Source organism: Rousettus aegyptiacus, unplaced genomic scaffold, assembly GCF_014176215.1.
Source record: "Rousettus aegyptiacus isolate mRouAeg1 unplaced genomic scaffold, mRouAeg1.p scaffold_m13_p_9, whole genome shotgun sequence".
Lineage (NCBI taxonomy): Eukaryota > Metazoa > Chordata > Mammalia > Chiroptera > Pteropodidae > Rousettus > Rousettus aegyptiacus.
The window spans coordinates 89,687,380-89,704,187 of record NW_023416312.1 but is presented as its reverse complement, the minus strand read 5'-3'; the positions used below and the strand labels follow the sequence as shown (position 1 = coordinate 89,704,187).

Genomic DNA, 16,808 nt, shown 5'->3' with positions numbered 1-16,808 from the left:
GGAAGGGAGGAAACGGATTTTCTACATGGAAGTGGATGCCGCGTCTCCACTGCCAGTCTGGAGCTCATGGTCTGATTAATGGATGGCTGAGTCCTGCCAGCGGTCACTCCAGTCCCCCAGCAGAACATTGGGCTTCCGGGTTTAGACGCACCCCAAAAGGGCCATTGCAGAAAGGGTTTCCCCCCCAAACCCTAGGACTACCCAATCCCTCCTTCTCTTTCCTTGGCTCTTTCTTCTCTGTCTGCTCCTTCTGGTACAATTTCTGAGCAGTTTTCCTTCTAGTTCAAATATTCAGGGACCTTCCCTATGTTTTGTGACTAGCGTGCCCCAGGCGACATGTCGATTCCACTTATCTCTCTCCAACACTCCCCCCCAGTCCAACTCACTCCATTTGCCTGGGGTTGGCTATCCTGGGGGGTGGGCACTCTTTACTCCCAGTTTGCCAACCAGAGCGACCAGCCCTAGGAGGAGGGGCCTGCGTGTGCGAGTGGGGTGGGAGGTAGCAGCCGCCGCGGTCAGTTTCACTCTGTGACACCCAGGTCCCAGCGCTCCCTTCTCAGAGAGCCTGGCTATCTCAACTTCGGCAGCTGGACGGAGGAGACAAGGAGTCGTCGACTCTGGGACAGACTGCACCGCTGGGTGCAGGCGGTGGCCAACAGCGGAGTCCCCAAAGTGTAGGTGACGATTAGCGTGGGGCCAGATAGCGCCGCGGAGACTGCAGGCGATGGGAGCAGAGGGGGTAACACGGGCAGAATGGGGGGTGGGGGCGACGGGCTCCGACCTCGGTGGCTAGCTGTGCGAGTCCGCTCGAGCAGCGCCTGCGGGCTCTGGGTGTCCTGGAGGGGCCAGGGGACGCCCAGTTGACATGCTTGCCCGCTCGCTGCTGGGCTCGCCGGGGTTTTGCCAACCCGCGGCTGACGTCGGCGCGCCCCTGCCGAGCTCTTCCTTTACTACAGCCGGCCGGCTGCTATGTGTCTCCCCGCCCTCGCTAGTCCCCGCCACCCGCGTGCCCACACCTTGCCGTGGATGTAAAAGGCGCCACCGTGTTGAGTCGCGGCTCCGGGGCCCGAGAGTTCTTTTGAAGGAGAGCGCGAGCGAGGAAGCGGGCGTGCTCCGAGGGGGTGTGGGTGTAGGGAGAGAGAGAGAGCAGGTAAGGGCCCTCGGTTCCCCGCTTCCTGCTTGCGAGCAACTCGTACTCCCCTTTTAGCAAAATAATAGGAACCTGAAAATTGATTAAACAGAAAGACGCGACCCTCCCTTCTTGATTCTCCGCGAGCGAGGAGCTGCGCGGCTCTGCGGTGTAACAGGCTCACACGTTGCTCATCACATGTTCAAACATTTCCCTTTCAGGGAGGCTCGTTATTTTTAAGTGATTATTTTCGTCTTTGTTTTGATTTCTTAAAGACCTTCCTTGAGGTTTTATTTTGATGGAGTTGGTGGCCAGCAGCGTATTGGTAGCGGTTGGGGGGGGGGCGGGGGAGCAGCCCGCCGGCGCACGGGGCAGCCCACCCATGCAACTCCCGGTGCGGCCGGTACCGGCCCGGAAACCGGCCCGCGCGGAGCCCGGAGAGGTTGGCTGCGGAGCCGGAGAGTCCCGGCCGTCCCTGTCGGCCGCCCCAGGGTTATGGGCGCGGCTCTAAGCGGGCAGGCGGCGGGTGGGCAGGAGTGGCAGGCGAGGGGCGCAGAGGGAGCGTCGCACCGCTTTGTCTCTCCACTTCTTCTTGAGCCAGGCGAGCGGCTCCTCCCGCGGCCGGCCGCTGGGGCTCGCGGCGGCGGCGGCGGCGGCAGCGACTCCTCCTTCACCCCTCTCCTATCCTCCCCACTCTCTCGCAGGCAGCGGCGGCGGCGGCAGCGGTGGGGAAAAGCGGATTTCACCCCGAGCCACACCGAAGGGAGCTCGCGGTCACGTCTTGCTGCCCTAAGCACTCTCTCAAGTCCGGCCCGCTCGGCGAGGACGTCCGTCTCCTGAGCGAACCTTGTCAAGCAAGCTGGGATCTATGAGTGGAAAGGTGACCAAGCCCAAAGAGGAAAAAGATGCTTCTAAGGGTAAGCCCGCCCGCCGAGTCCGCCTGCTTCCCTTCCCTTGGTTTCCCTCACCCCGCCTCGCTTGTGCGCCGCCCTTCAGCGGCTCCCGGCCTCCCTCCGGGAGCCTAAGCTGCCCATGACCTCTGCGACCCCGGGCGAAAAAGGGGGAAACCGTTGCCGCTGTGGGGGAGGGGTCTGGATTTGCACCACTTTCCCTCCTTCCTCGTGGAATTGTCGCCCCACGAGTGCCTCCAGCCTCTTCCACTCCCCCTCTGGACGCACCGTGGTGGCGCTGCGGGCAGCTGAAGCTGCTGCAGCCCGGAGCGCTGGAACAGCGCTGCCAGCTACCCACCGGCCACCTGCCTGTGTGAGTGCATGTGTGTGCGTGTGCGCGAGTGTGCATATATGTGCAGCGCGGGTGAAACACGGTTACATACTCAGGAATCTGCCCCACTCTCAGAACCTAAGCTCGGATCCACCTTCCACCCCCTCTCCCCGCCCCCAATGCAAACAAAGAGCCTGGTCGAGACGCAAAACCCCTCCCCCACGCTCCTTTCCCCCTCACACCCCCTGCTCCCTAACTCTCTACCCCTCCTCCCCAGAAGGCAGGAGCTTGCAACCTTCGACATGCCGCGTGCAAAAGTGAGCAATCGCGGTGCCCCGGCGCCGCCCGCGCTGTGCCTTGGCAGCGCAGCCTCGCCACAAGCCCCGGGAGAACAAAGGCTGTTGTCCCCTTGCCACTAGTGCCCAGCGGAAGTGGGCCTCCGCGGAGGGGAGAGTGCCCTCCCTCTGCTCTCTGGGGTTTAGTCACCTGGCCCGGGGCGCCCTGCTGCCGGTCCCCCTGGAGTGCGCGTCTCGGCCTGAGGCCTCCCACTAGAGGGTTGGAGACGCACAGTGGAACAGGGCTCAGGTTGGGGAGAATTCAGAAGGAGGGGGCATCCCTCCTGGTTCCCAATTGTCCTAGCCGTTGACTTGCTTTGGACCCAGCGCAGCTCTGGCTGTAAACTGGAGACAGCATCCTTGGAGAACCGGGTGCAGACAGGCGCAGAGAGGGGGTGTGGTTAGGCAGTGGGGAAAAGGCAGATGCCTTAGGTGCAAGTGTCCGGAATGGCCACAGAGCGGACGCTGGAGTGGGCTGGACTGGCCCTGAACCGCAGCAACGCATGCCGAGTCCACGCTGCAGAAGTGGGGTTGCAGTGGGGGCAGCCCCAGCTTTCATTCTTGGGCCCCCATTTCCTTCGTAAGTCCTGGGGCCCCCTTCCCTCCCACTCCTTTCCCTGTTCTTTTTTCCCATCTCCTCCTTCTCGCCTCTCCTCATCTCTCAGAGCTTTCTTTCCCGGGAGATTCTAGGGCAGCACCAGCCCTCCCCCGCGGAAAGTTGTCAAAGTCTTCAGCTCTGGGCCTTTATCCTTGTTTCTAAATGCAGCCTTTTCTTTTCCAACCAGGCAAAGCATTGTTGAAAGGCTCGGGAACTTTGTTAGGGGGGCGGGAGGAGGTTGGATCTGTGGTCCTAAGAATCAGTGTTGCCACAGGTCTGGCCCAAGGCTAGAGTTCAACCCCTTGGACCCACTCATATCCGCTGGCTGATTGAGGTGTAGATTCATAGCAACAGACACTTGGAAAGTAGAACTCCAGCTACACATTTCCAGAGCTTTCCTAATTGTAGTGCATCTTAAAACGGGCATTCATATAAGAGAACATGACTTCAGGATCATTAAAGGTTTTGTTTTCCACTGGGGCACAGGAAGATAAATGCAATTAAAGATTGCAGCACCCGGTTAATCTAGGCAAGTGATTGCACTTCTGAATCTGAAAGTGTTTCAAGTTTGTTTCTGGAACTTCAGTACTTGATTTCCATCAGGTGGTTACCTAAACTTTATTTCAGGCTATAGTGAGGACCCTGAAACCAAATTCATTCACAGAAATTGAGTTGCCATTTTAGGAATATAATTTGCAATTGTCCAGAACTGATTAAGTTTTGAAAATCAGAACAACTTTTCGTAATTCAATAATGAAAATTTTACTAGGCATATGTCATAACATTTTCTTTGTTGACTCACCACATTTGAAACCGAATACCTCTCTGTAGGAATTGTGTAATTATCATTTGGAATTATGTTTGTAATTAGAGTATATTAAGGTAATTTTATAAGGCGACTTTTAAGAAGGAAATTTACTTTCCTATGGAGATGGGAATCTTATGGCTGCTAAGAGCGGGAGTCCCATTTCTGCCTTTCTGTTGGTTGGTGAATTTAAAATATTTTCAAAATAGTGAATTCCTAGTAGTTCTTAGTATTTTCCTTTCAAGTATGTTAAAAGTCTTATATGAAAAATTTTAGACACTGCTTTTTATGTTAGAGATGAAAGATAGCAGGTCTGTTGATATTTTTAACCAGTAAAATTTATTGATCATTTTCATGAAGTTTGGTCATTTATAAATTTCCTATATATAGGTGGTTTTCTACTTTTTTTAAAGCTAAAGGACTCATGAGGACCCTCTTTGCAACATAGCTATAGGACTGAGCATTTAATAGGTACTTTGATATCCACAAATTTGATTTTAAATAGTGGTGTAACAAATGATTGAGTCAAGTCAAATAATTTAGTAACAGTTTGAATGAATTTCATAATCTGTTTTCAAGAGCCTACTGCTCGTTTAAATTCAGCCTCCCACTTCATCATTTGGGGTTCATGCCCACAGCCTATCAGAACTACATAGAAGATTGTGATAGAGTACAGCATTTCTAGAGTTTTTTAAAGCACAAGTAGTAGGTAGTCAGTAAATTATTTTGTGCTGCTTAATGAAATAGTGGCTTTGAGAGCATATAAATTGCTGATTGTTTTTTTTTTAATTAAGTTTTCTTCAACTAATGGAGGTTAAGGCCAGTGATGGACACAATCTTTAGGATTACCTTTCAATTATGTAGTCAGCCAAGATAGCCAAGTTCTCTTTGGCAGGTGGGTGGGCATCTTGATTCTTTTTGAAACTATTATAATGGCCCCTTGTGCAGCAAATCATCTTTTGTGTATTTATTTAGGATTTGCATAAACTTTGAACTTGACAGATGTGCATATAGTCCAACTCCGGCACTGGAGGACTTATTTCCATTTTGAGGAAGAACAAAGCATAACATTTGTTTGTTCAAGCAGATATTCACTTAGCTTTGACTCATTCTTCTCTACCTTGTCACATAAAATCTTTTCAGCAGTTCTTTGTTGGAAAAGCACGCAGTTAAGGCTGTGTCTGGTTTACTGCAACTGTGTTCCTGCGGCATTCAGAAAACGTGTAGCCTGTTACAGTTAAAACCAAGTCATGTCTAGATTGAGCAAGATTGTTAGACAGTTCTCAATTTAAAAACTGCCATTTGGTTTGTTGCTATCTATTTGGAACTGTGTGTGTTTTTTCTACAACTCTTTCTCTTGTGCTTAGCCAGAGTGTCATCACACCCAGGTAAGTTTCAAGGCCATGTGGGCTGTGGGTTCTCTCGGTGGGACAGCTGGCACCAGCTTCAAGCTGGGCTTATTCTGGCTCCTGGGCAATGCAGGTCAATTCCAGGCATAGTCCAAGAAGACAGCCACTTGCACAGCTGTTGTTGTAACGGGTTATGGTGCCCACATGTGTTTATGGACACAGCTCATTATCTGCTCATTTCCTGCCCTCTTCCAATAGCCACTCTAACCATACCTAAGAAGGACAGGGCACTGTGAACAGGCAGCCAGCATATCAGGTGTTGAACCCTGAATGCCATTCCAAAAGATCATCTTGGTCTTGGTGGATTACTGTAATAGTGTCCAGAAAGTGTCTTTTTCAGGCTTGGGCCAGGCGAAGCAGGTGTTTAGAGATATTTTACCCACAAGAAATCATGACGTTGGTGATTTCTTATTAAAAACTAACAATCATAATCTACCTATTACTCATGTAGGGACTTGTGTTTTCACTTTGTGAATAAATCATCATGGACCAGTTATAAGGCCCTTATTTTCTTTAAGGCTGACGATGGTGATTATAGCCTTGCTGAGCTGTTCTTATAGATAGGTACAGAACATGAGATCACAGTGCCCCCAATCTTCTTCATTATTATTTTTAGTGATGTGCAGCTTCTTTACTGACTGAGGCTGAAACTAGAAGAAGGTGGAAGTTGGGACATGGGTTAGGAGTAGTATCTTCTTCCTTACTTAGTACTTCTTCCTCTAAGTCTCTTTCTAGTACAGTTCAAATCGTTAAAAGGGGTTAGGGTACATCCTCATGCTAGAGATGTTGTCAAGATTGCAGTGGGAAGGGATGTTGAGTTGGGGCCTGTGTGAGAAGCAGAAAGTGAGCTATGTGGTAAAGGAAGGGGCTGAGGTCCATGCCTAGGACACGGAAATGTATGGTGGCCTTGAGGACAGAATCAAAACTGGGGAGAGAATTGGAATCAGGGTTTGGGTGGTAAGCTGGAGGGCTGATTTGTGAGGCGGTGAGTAGGGAGATGAAACTGTTAACAGTCCAGATCTCTTTGCAGCTGTGCTGTTTTATGTTCAAATCAACTCCTCATTCTGGGAATTACAATCAACACAGAACAACCGGGAAGTGTCGCAGCTCTTCAAATATATCCAATAAAAAGGATTTCTAGTGTTTGCTTCATTATGGCTTATATTTTTGGATTGGAGAAATTAGAAAGGAATAGGAAATAATTGCCAAGATTAAACAATTCAAGGAGAAAAAAAACACAAATTAAAGTATGGTGGGTAAAAGGGGTCCTACACATCTGTTAAGCACATAATACGGTTTTAGCAATTAGTAGAGAAGACAAATGTTTGCATAAATCATTGTCTGCAGTCACTGACTTATATTTCCCTATCCACAAGACTTATCATCACCAGGATTTCTCAACATACGCTGAGGACTGGATTTCAGGCTCCTCGTTTGGGTAATGTGGTTCATCTTAGTCCTAACTTGAAATGCAGCTTATCTATTTGTGATACATCAGTTCTACAAACTCACTTGAATCAGATTTCTGACATTTTAAAATATGGCATTTTATCACTTTGTTGAATGCCATATCTTGATGAAACATTTCTTAGAGGTGTAGATTTCTGGGTAAATGCATTAATTTCCCAAAGAAAATGAAATAGTATCTAGTTAGTAATCATTATGACCACCACTGTAGCCTGCAGGTCTAATTTCTCCTTGAATTGGATGGCCATTTATTTTTCTTTAAAGCAGTGTTTTCCAGGGTATTAACCCTGAAAATGGGGGTTTTATATTAGAAAAGAGAGACGCTCTTGATTCTTGGGGCATGATGGAACTGTGGAGGAGTGTTTTATTAAGGATCTGGTTTTGCAAGAAACATTAAGCCTAGTTTACAATTCCTATGTTGGAATTACTATAGAGCAGTCCTCATGCCCTAGTCTTGCATCTACTCTTTGAAATGACTTATCATTGATTTTCAAATGGAAATGGTATTCTTTTTAACTCTGGTAGCACCCTTGGCTTCTGTTGGTATAAGGTTTGGCTTGGCAGTCTAGTAGAGCTAGGCTGAGCTGGGTCACTTGCTTGTCCTGCCTGCTGTCAGCCTTCTGAAGAGACCTCAGATTTAGTCTGGACGATTAATATTTAGCCCAAAGGAACTCTCAGGTATACATTTTTGTCCTTTCTGGACCTGGTCAGTAGGGCTGGGAAGAAAGAAAAAATCTGGTGAAAAGCAGACTTGGTCAAAGGCCAAGTTAGAAAGGAGTTAATTTAAAAAAAAATAGTACAAGCCCAATTTCCTTTTCTGGAATTGAAGATTATACACAGTAACGTTCCCAAATCTTGAATGTGCATCTCGATGTGGCAAATGTTTACACCCATGTAATCAGCACCGAAATCAAGACATAGAATGTTTTCATTACCCCAGAAAGTTCTCTCGTGTTCTTTTCTTGTCATTCCCTTTTCAAAGGCAACTACTATTTTGATTTCTGCCATATATTAGTTTTGCCTGTCATTGACTTTAGTATAAATGGAATCATGCAGTATGTACTCTTTTTTTCTGACACCTAGCCACCACTCCTTTCAGCATACTTCCTTTTCTGGTTGACACTCCTTGTCTCCTCTGGTTTCTTGGAAGACTCCTGCCTGTCTCACACTAGGGCACTCAACAGGGTCTTGTACTTGGCAGGTTCACAAGGAGTATTTGTTGAATGATCTAATTGGGTAGGGAATTCCTTTAAGCCGGGATATGTTTTATTCATTTAATAACAATAACAGTAATGATCATAGTTATTATCCTTAAAATAGCTTCTTAATTAATAAGCACTTACTTTTTACTAGGCATACATTATTTTTACATATGTCTCATTTAACCCTTTGGATAGCCAAATGGAGTAGTAATTAGTATGTATGGACTTTAGAGATGAGTGAATTGAAGCTTAGAGAGGTTATGTAGTTTGCATGAGGTCATACAGCTGGTGGGTTGCAGATTACCAGCACAATACTTGGCATTGCAGTAATCAATAAATGATTGTGATACATCTACCATGCACATATCAAAACTCACTGGTCATATACTATGTTCATTTCTAGTTTGTCGTCAAAGCTGTATGATGAAGAAAGGCTCTGTTTTACTTACTGTGGCTTAATCTGAGATGTCTGGGGATATTTACATTTTAACTAAGCATTGCCAGAGTCAGAGCTTTAACCCAAAGGAATTAATGTCCATGGTTATCTTTCTGACACCTAGATAGGTTGACGAAGTAATTTCGATTGGAGTCAGAAAAATAATAGTTTTTCTGAGCACAGACTGTATACCAGATATTTGACATGAAATATCTTATGAAATCTTCATTACACTTTCTGGAAGATAGATATACATATCCTTATTATTCTCATTTGACAGATGCGAAAACTGAACTTCAGAGGTAGAGGCCAGCCAAAGGTCACTTGGCCAACAAGATGGTGGAGTGAGGGTTTGGGCCAGGTTTCACGGACTTCAAATTCACTTAACTACTTTGTTATACTGCCTCCCTAGGTAACACAATTGGTTCTTTTCTAATCTAGGTTTACACAGACAAAATTACTTCCCATTTGCCACTGGGGACATGATTAGGATGAGTGTACCTATACATGCATAGTTGCTCCGGAGCTGTGGTCTTGGTGCAGCTGAACAGATCTCTCAGCATTTCTTGAGTGACTTTTCCACACCAGGCACTATGCTGGGCCTGGGTGTGCAGAAATGAAAGAAATCCACTCCTACCTTAGGGGTGCCCTTTCCTTCCTCTTTGGCCTTGGACATTGACTTCCTACTTTCCAATGTACATTACCCCTCACTTGACCATGTCTGTGACTTTCAAAATTTAAGCATCTGTCAGTTTAGAAATACTAGTACTTTTTTCCAGAACTGTGACTGGGAGCTTGTTTCACCTGTTCTAAAGATCACACTTCCTCCTAATTCACTGCTGGTTAAAACTCCCAATTGTTTATTTTTTTTCCCCATTACACGGCATATGCTATCAGTCTGCCTCTCATCAGAATCATATGTTTCATTTCCCTCCTCTTTCTCTCAATCCTACCCCACTCTCCCTCCCTTTTTGCTTCCCTCGCTCTTTTCTCCACCTCCTTTTCTTGTCAACAGATGTCAGTGGTTTTCATTAACCAAATGACGTCCTTTAGTGTATAGTGGGCTCATTGGTGAGTTCTCATTTCTGGATTTTCTCCCTTGATAGCTATAGTAACTTCAGGAAAAGAACCTTCCTTCCCTTCCACAGAGAAGCTTTTCACTACTTATTATATAACTCATTTTAAATGGGGAAAAAAGTGTGAGCTTTATGTTTTACACTATTTATGCTGCCTCCAGTTAGATAATATTTCCAAAAATATATCTTGTTAACAGAGACACACACTTTGAACGAGCATGTTAATTATAGTTCTCAAAATTAGGAATCATGTAGTGTTTATCTGTGTCACAGAACCTATGTTTAATAGTGGAAATTAACAGTGACGAGTCTATTTCATGGTTAGAGGTAAGTTTAATAACAAATGTGAAATCCAGTTCTCAAAAATCCCTCGAAATGATGTAGATAGCATTTCTACTGTTCTTGAACTGGGGGTAGTAAACAGATTGAGTTCTTAAAATATTTATCTTGCTGTTAAAAGTAGAAAGTAGAAGTAAACAGCCTAAAGAAGGCAGGTTCGGTGCAATGCTTGAATATGCCTGTGGATATTTTCGGAATCTTCTTTCAACCATGACTTTGAAAGTATTGTGAATTTACCTGCTTATTTTGCCTTTGATTCTCTATGTGTATGCTTGCTTCTCCCTTTGGGGGTTTGCTGAACGTGATGATTTCCAAGAGCTCTTGGATTTGCGCGTGATTTTCGGAGCTCCGGGACCAAAGTAAGCCATTCCCCTGGAAACAGGGCCAGACACTTCTCGCTGCTCTCATTCCGGGGAGCGTTTGTTTTATGACTAGCTGGGAACCGGACAGTAGTGCTGAACAGTCTGGTTAACTAGCGTCCCACTGTCGCTGTGGATCTGGCAGGAGGGTTTATTACAAACCTCTGTGTGCTCATTAGCCTCGTGATGTGGCAGCTGCCTAAAAAAGAAACACGGAAAAGTTGTGTCACCAAAGGTGAAACTTGACGAAGAGCCGCTGGGCGCTGGGCATGACAAAGCTCCTTGCGGGCAGTGACGGTGGCCGCGGGCAGCAGAGGGCTTTACCCACTTGCCTGGAGCGCCCACGGCCCGGTCCGCTTGCGTGGGGACACTGCAAAGTGAGCCGCGGCGGGAGCGGGCGATGCGGGCGGCTACAGGCGGGGGAAGGGGGTCCGCGCTCAGGTCTAGCCCTGGGAGCTGGAAGGCAGCGCTAAAATGGTGGCTGCCGGAGGACGCGCCCCCGCCCCCTCTCCCGCAACAGAAGCGGCCTTGCTCTGCATGCACTTGACCCACCCGCCAGACCCCTCAAAGGCAGTCAGAGAGGCAGGTTCCAATCAAAGCCTTAAAGTTAGGGCTTGGCCAATACAAGAGCTTCGCTTCCTCTGTTTTCTGGTCAATGCTCATTCGGTGTTAGCAGTTCAAGAACGTAGGATACATCTTGAGCAGACCACTCAGGGCCGTTTTGAATTTATTTGTGAGCTTTTATGTTGCTTGTGTTTCATTGCATTGACTTTTTTTTCAGATTACAAAGTAATGCATATTTACTGGGACAATTGGAAAAATCATAAAAGCACAGAGAAGAAAATATCACCCATGGGTTCCACTTCCAGCTTAACTTTTTGAGATTATCCTTCCAGTCTTTTTTCTAAATTTTATAATACACACATACACTTATGTGTGGGATTATGCAGTATATACTGTAACCTGCTCTTTTCTCTTAACGACATGTTAGAATGTTTTTCTATATTATTAAATAATCTTCATACCATCATTTTTAGTGTGTGTACTGGGAGTGAATTTGGGAGTGACAAAGGAGGGACGGTGATTTTGTGCCTGTGGGTGTGAAAGGTTTTTCTGTACTGACTTGAGAACCTTCTTACTGAGTTCTATAAATATCATTTGTATTTCTAAATGTGCGTATACAAATATGTGCATATATAAACATATGCATGCATAAATCTGTAAATAGAAAAATAAGTGCATGTAGACCATATGTATATGTCTAAATAAATGCACACATAAATATGCTAAGAATAAATCCTGAAAGAATAGACACCAAAAAAAATCTCTGGGTGATGGTTGGCATATAGGAGATGTAGTTTTTATTTCTATCTTCTATTTTCTCTACGGTGAATGTATATAATGATAATAATGATATAATAAAAAGTAATATAAACAAAATATTGTTCATGGGTTGTCTTCAAACTGACTTCTACTGCAGCTCTCACCATTCCTTGATCTGGAATGTTCTACCTATTTTTTTTTTATAGTTTATGATCCTTCATGTCCAAGCTTAACCCATATATCCTCCAGGAAACCTCTCTCCCTGCATTATATTTTATCTCCCCGGCTAGATTGTAACTTCCTTAAAGGCCTTTTTCACAAAACTGGTGCTCAATAAATGTGTTATTTACCCATGATGCTCAGCATTCTTCCTCGATTTCTTTAAATGTGCCTGTATTTTTGAACTCCAAACCATAACAAAAGCTTTTAGAGTGAAAGCAATAGTCCATCTGGATTTAATATTGCTAATTTAGTTTTTTAGTATACTTTCTGCTTTACAATGGGCCATCTTCCATGTAAAAATGGCTACATGGTTAAAAGCATGGATATTTTAGAGATTTGGGTTCATACCTAAGTTTCTTTACTTATTTGCTGTGTAATTTTGGGCAAGTAGTTTTTCTAAGCCTCTCAATGGAGATAGTCACATTTATCTCACAGGCTTATTTTAAAGATGATTGAGATAATGTATGGAAAACTTACTGAAGGATTTGGTCACTGCCGATATTGATAATAATACTAAAATAGCAATGATTTTCATATAAATTATTCAAGTTAGAATGTTCTCTTTAGAGGGCTTGTTGGTCATAGAAACAAATCTATAGATTCACATATCTGTCTAACAGTCATACTCCAATTTAATAGATTTTAGCCTTCTGATGTGGCAGTTGGAGTAATACAATTTATATATTAATTAATTCTTCCACTGAATCATTTAATAAATATTTATCAAACCATTTATGTGCCACCGACTGTGCCAGACACTGAGGATACAGCAGTGAGCAGAACAGATAATCATCCCTGCCTTCACTTGGCTGATATTTTACAAGTTTATTTAAAGGAACCAGACTTTACACAAAACACTCTTCTCCGTGTTTATTATATGTCAAGAAGTGAGTGACCTGGTGCCCTTCATGGCCATTGGTGCCCTGGCCAAACTACCAAGGAGGTAGCCTTAATAGAATTGGACATGGTTCACTGTTCATATTTTGTCCAGGGACCATTAGAGCTGAAGTTCTTGGACCTGCTTGGGAGTCAGCATCACCTTACACCACATACATTCCTGACTATGAGAGCTTGATTCAGTAGATCTGGGTGTGAGGCTTATGAACCCATATTTTTCATAAATTTCACATAATTTTAATGCTCAACGAGTTCAGGGACTTACTGCTCCTGAGTAGTGTTTCTCAAGTTAGCTTAAAGTTAAGAATCACCTGTAGAGTTTGTAAAAAAAAAAAATAGACTCCCCCCCCCCGATCTGCTGAATTAGAAATTTAGGAAGAGAGTTGCTAATCTGAATCATATAAAAATTTCTTGGTGATTCTTATCATCAGGAAATTGTGGAAAAGTCCTAGAGACATAAAAGGACCCCTAGAAATTATGTATAGATGTACATTTTTCTGATGAATAGGGTCCATAGCTTTAAATAGATTCTCAAGTGTTCAGTAACTGCAAAAATGAAGTTGGGTGGAGCCCTTAGGTCTATGCCCAGCATTATTGTCATTGAATTGTGTGCTTTGGGTCCTCAGTTTTCTTGTGGGTTGGCTTAAATAGCCTCATGTGCCCCCCAGTCCTGCTCATCTTTCATATGCAAAAATTCTATTCGGAAGCCTCCTTTCTCCTTTTTTGTTCTTCTTTTCTCTCTCATCACCAGTCTTTCCTCCATTCTTCTTCTTGCTTTATTCTCTTTAGGAGAAAATGGAGAAGAAAGAATTTCTGAGCCTGGGCCATTCCAAGAAGGGCAGGGCTGGGCGGGAGCTTTGGGGATGCCATCCATAGTTGACAATTTCAGCACAACTATTAGAATGACAGAGGCCAATGCTAAAATATTTTGACCTTTCTGGTGGCTTGAACTTCAATGGATATTACTGTGGTGGGATAAGGTGGTGGGAGTGAGACTTCTATGATATCCATTTCCCCAGTCAGAGCAGATGGGCAAGGGGAGTCCTGTCTGAATCTGGTAGGAGGTAGAGGGGTAGAAGTATGAGGGTTGGGCAAGGTCTAGGTGCACCTCTACCTCTTCTCATCCTCCATGCACCAAACAGTGTCTCTTGGTTAATGTCAGTTGGTTCATGACCAATCAAGTGCATTGACCTACTGTTAGTTACTTTGAGTTATAAATGGTTTTTCTTCCCCCTCTGGAATTGGGGGTTCAGGCTGTATAGAATGACCTGATTTGTATCACAAGAGCCTTTGGGACTTTGACATATTTCACCATTTAAAAAACAGGCAGCTTTCTCCCTCTACTCCACTGGACATAAAAGCAACCTTTGAATTGATGGAACAAAGAGCATGTCTTTAAAGGCTAGCATGCACTAAAAGGGAGGAAAAGGAAGTAAGACAGTTCATCCTCTTTTCTGAGGCCATTGTCTCCAGATAAGTGACAAAACTGAATACCTTGAAAATGCTTGTATTGATTTTTAGTACAGAGGCATCTTCCTAGGATCTGAAAAGCCTGGTAGAAGGTAATCAACTTGTTCCCTTGCCTCTGAGCTAGAAGTCAAGTTGCTTTATTTCTATGGCTGGAGGGAATGAGAGTAGTTGCTCTACTGAGAGTGAGATTTTGGCCAGGGTGCATCTCTCTTGACCATATTGTACATCTGTGAGGCTCAGTTTGTGAAAGCTTTATATATATATGGATTGGACTCAAATTGTGAATGGGGGGGTTACTTAAAATATTGAAAGAGTTATTGTTTTATGAAAAGTTTTTCTTTCAATAGAGTTGTTTCTGCGATATCTGAATGTTTCTTTTGTGATCGAAGATTACTTAATTAAATATAAAGAAATAAAAGTCAAGCCTAGAGGCCTCTTGTGGAGCATTTGGGTTTTCTGCAAATTCTAATTATAAGCTATTGATCAGAATGGCTTCCCAGGTTCTTTAAACAAATTTTTTTAATTTATCTTTTTTATCGTGATAAACTAACATAGTATTTATGATTTTAATGATTTTAAGTGTACAGCTTTGTGGCATCATGTACACTCATATTGTTCCACAGTCATCACTACCATACTTCCCAGGTTCTTAATTAGAGGCTATAATAACTGGAATGGGCCATAATAACCATTTGTTCCATCCTTCCCATTGCAGAGAAGAAGGAATCAGGCCTTCAGTGAGCTTCCCAAGGTTATAGAGCAAGTTAGTGGCAGGGGCCTAGCCCAGTGCATTTTCATGTGACTACACTGATACACTCTACTGGTAGCAGAATCTAGGATTGATATAATATTCAGGCTGCCTTTCTGATTTTTTTCTTTTATCAAGTAAGCAATCAATTTTTATGAATTAGAGCCAGAAAGCCCTTCAGACACCATCTAGTCCAAATTCCTAATTAAAAATATTATCTGTATTTGCTATTTCTAAATCTAAATTGAACTGCAAAGAGATGCTAACATCCTAATTTCTAAAATCCGAACAAATTCCTCCAGTCTTCCTTTCACTGACTGCATGGCATTCCATGGTTGAAACCAGGTCTTTTGTGGGTGGCTGTTATTAATATGCTTTCCTTGGGATGTTTACAGTAACTACTGTGACCTAAATAAGATTGCTTGTATTGTTTTTCCCTACAAATGCAAGAACATTTTTTAAAAGTATGTTCATCTCCTTTCATACCATTGTATTTACCCATGACAAAAATAACTGAAGCTTTGCAGTTTTTCCTATTTATGTATTAGACGAGGAAACTTTTGCTAGAAGGAGAAGAGTATTTCTACACAAGTTAAACATTTGGGGCCTTCATATACTATAACCACATTTTCTTGGAGTAGAGATTCATGACAGTGTACCATGTATCATTATAGCATGATTCTTTAAAAAACATTTATCCTGTTTTGAATTGTGGTAGAATATATAACATCAAATTTACCATCTTAACCATTTTTAAGTGTGTGGTTCCAGAAGTGTTAAGTATATTCACATTGTTGTACAACCAATCTCCAGGACTTTTTCATCTTGTAAAACTGAAACTCTGTACCCATTAAACAACTCCCCATTCCTCCCTCCCTCTAGTCCCTGGCAGGCACCATTCAACCTTCTGTTTCTATGAGTTTGACTGCTTTAGCTACTTTGTGTAGGTGCAGCCATAAAGTAGTTACCTCTGTGACTGGCTTCTAACACTTCACCTAATGTTTTCAGGGTTCATGTGTGTTGTTGCATGCATCAAAATATCCTCACTTTTAAAGGCTGAATAATATTTTATTGCATGTGGTATTAGGGTTCTCCAGTGAAAAAAGATCATATAGATATAAATATATAGATATAGATAAAGAGATTTATTATAGGAATTGGCTCACGTCGTTATTGAGGCTGAGAAATCCCATGATCTGCCATCTGCAAGCAGGAGAACCAGGACAGCTGATGGTAAAATTCGGTCCAAGTACGAAGGTCTGAGAACCAGGGGAGCTATTGGTGTAATTCCAAGTCAGAGGCTGAAGGCCTGAGTGGGGCTGGTATAAATCCCACAGTGTGAAGACCCAGAACCTGGAGCTCCAAGTGTCTGAGGGTGGGAAAGGAGGGGCATCCCAATTCAAGACAGAGAGATTGAAATTGCCCTTCCCCCATTTTGTGTTTTCTTGGGGCCCTCGATGGAGTAGATGTTGTCTGCCCATATTAGTGAGAATGATCTTCACTCTCTCTTCCAGAAACATGCTATGGACATATACAAAAATAACGTTTTACCAGATATCTGGGCATCCCTTAACCTAGTCAAGCTGACATTTAATATTAACCACCACATATGTATATACCTAGTTTTATTTATTCATTCATTTGTTGACGGATATTTGGGTTGTTTCCATCTTTTGGCTATGGTAAATAATGCTGCTATGAACATGGGCGTTGATCCTGTTTTTCTTCTTTCAGTTGATAAGATAAGTTATTTTAAATACTTGGTTTGTTTC

General features: G+C 43.8%; 1 protein-coding gene across 2 annotated transcripts in view; it reads left to right on the top strand.

Annotated features, from left to right (window-relative positions):
* Nucleotides 1–538: 538 nt before the first annotated feature.
* The window catches only part of FGF13 (fibroblast growth factor 13), a 457,427-nt gene continuing 441,157 nt past the window's right edge, over nucleotides 539–16,808 (top strand). For both annotated transcript variants that reach the window (XM_016125143.2, XM_016125141.2), the window contains exons 1-2: nucleotides 539–674; nucleotides 1,834–2,046. In XM_016125143.2, the coding sequence (XP_015980629.1) occupies nucleotides 1,998–2,046 (49 nt within the window). In that variant the 5' untranslated portion in view covers nucleotides 539–674; nucleotides 1,834–1,997. The remainder of the gene's footprint in view (nucleotides 675–1,833; nucleotides 2,047–16,808) is intronic.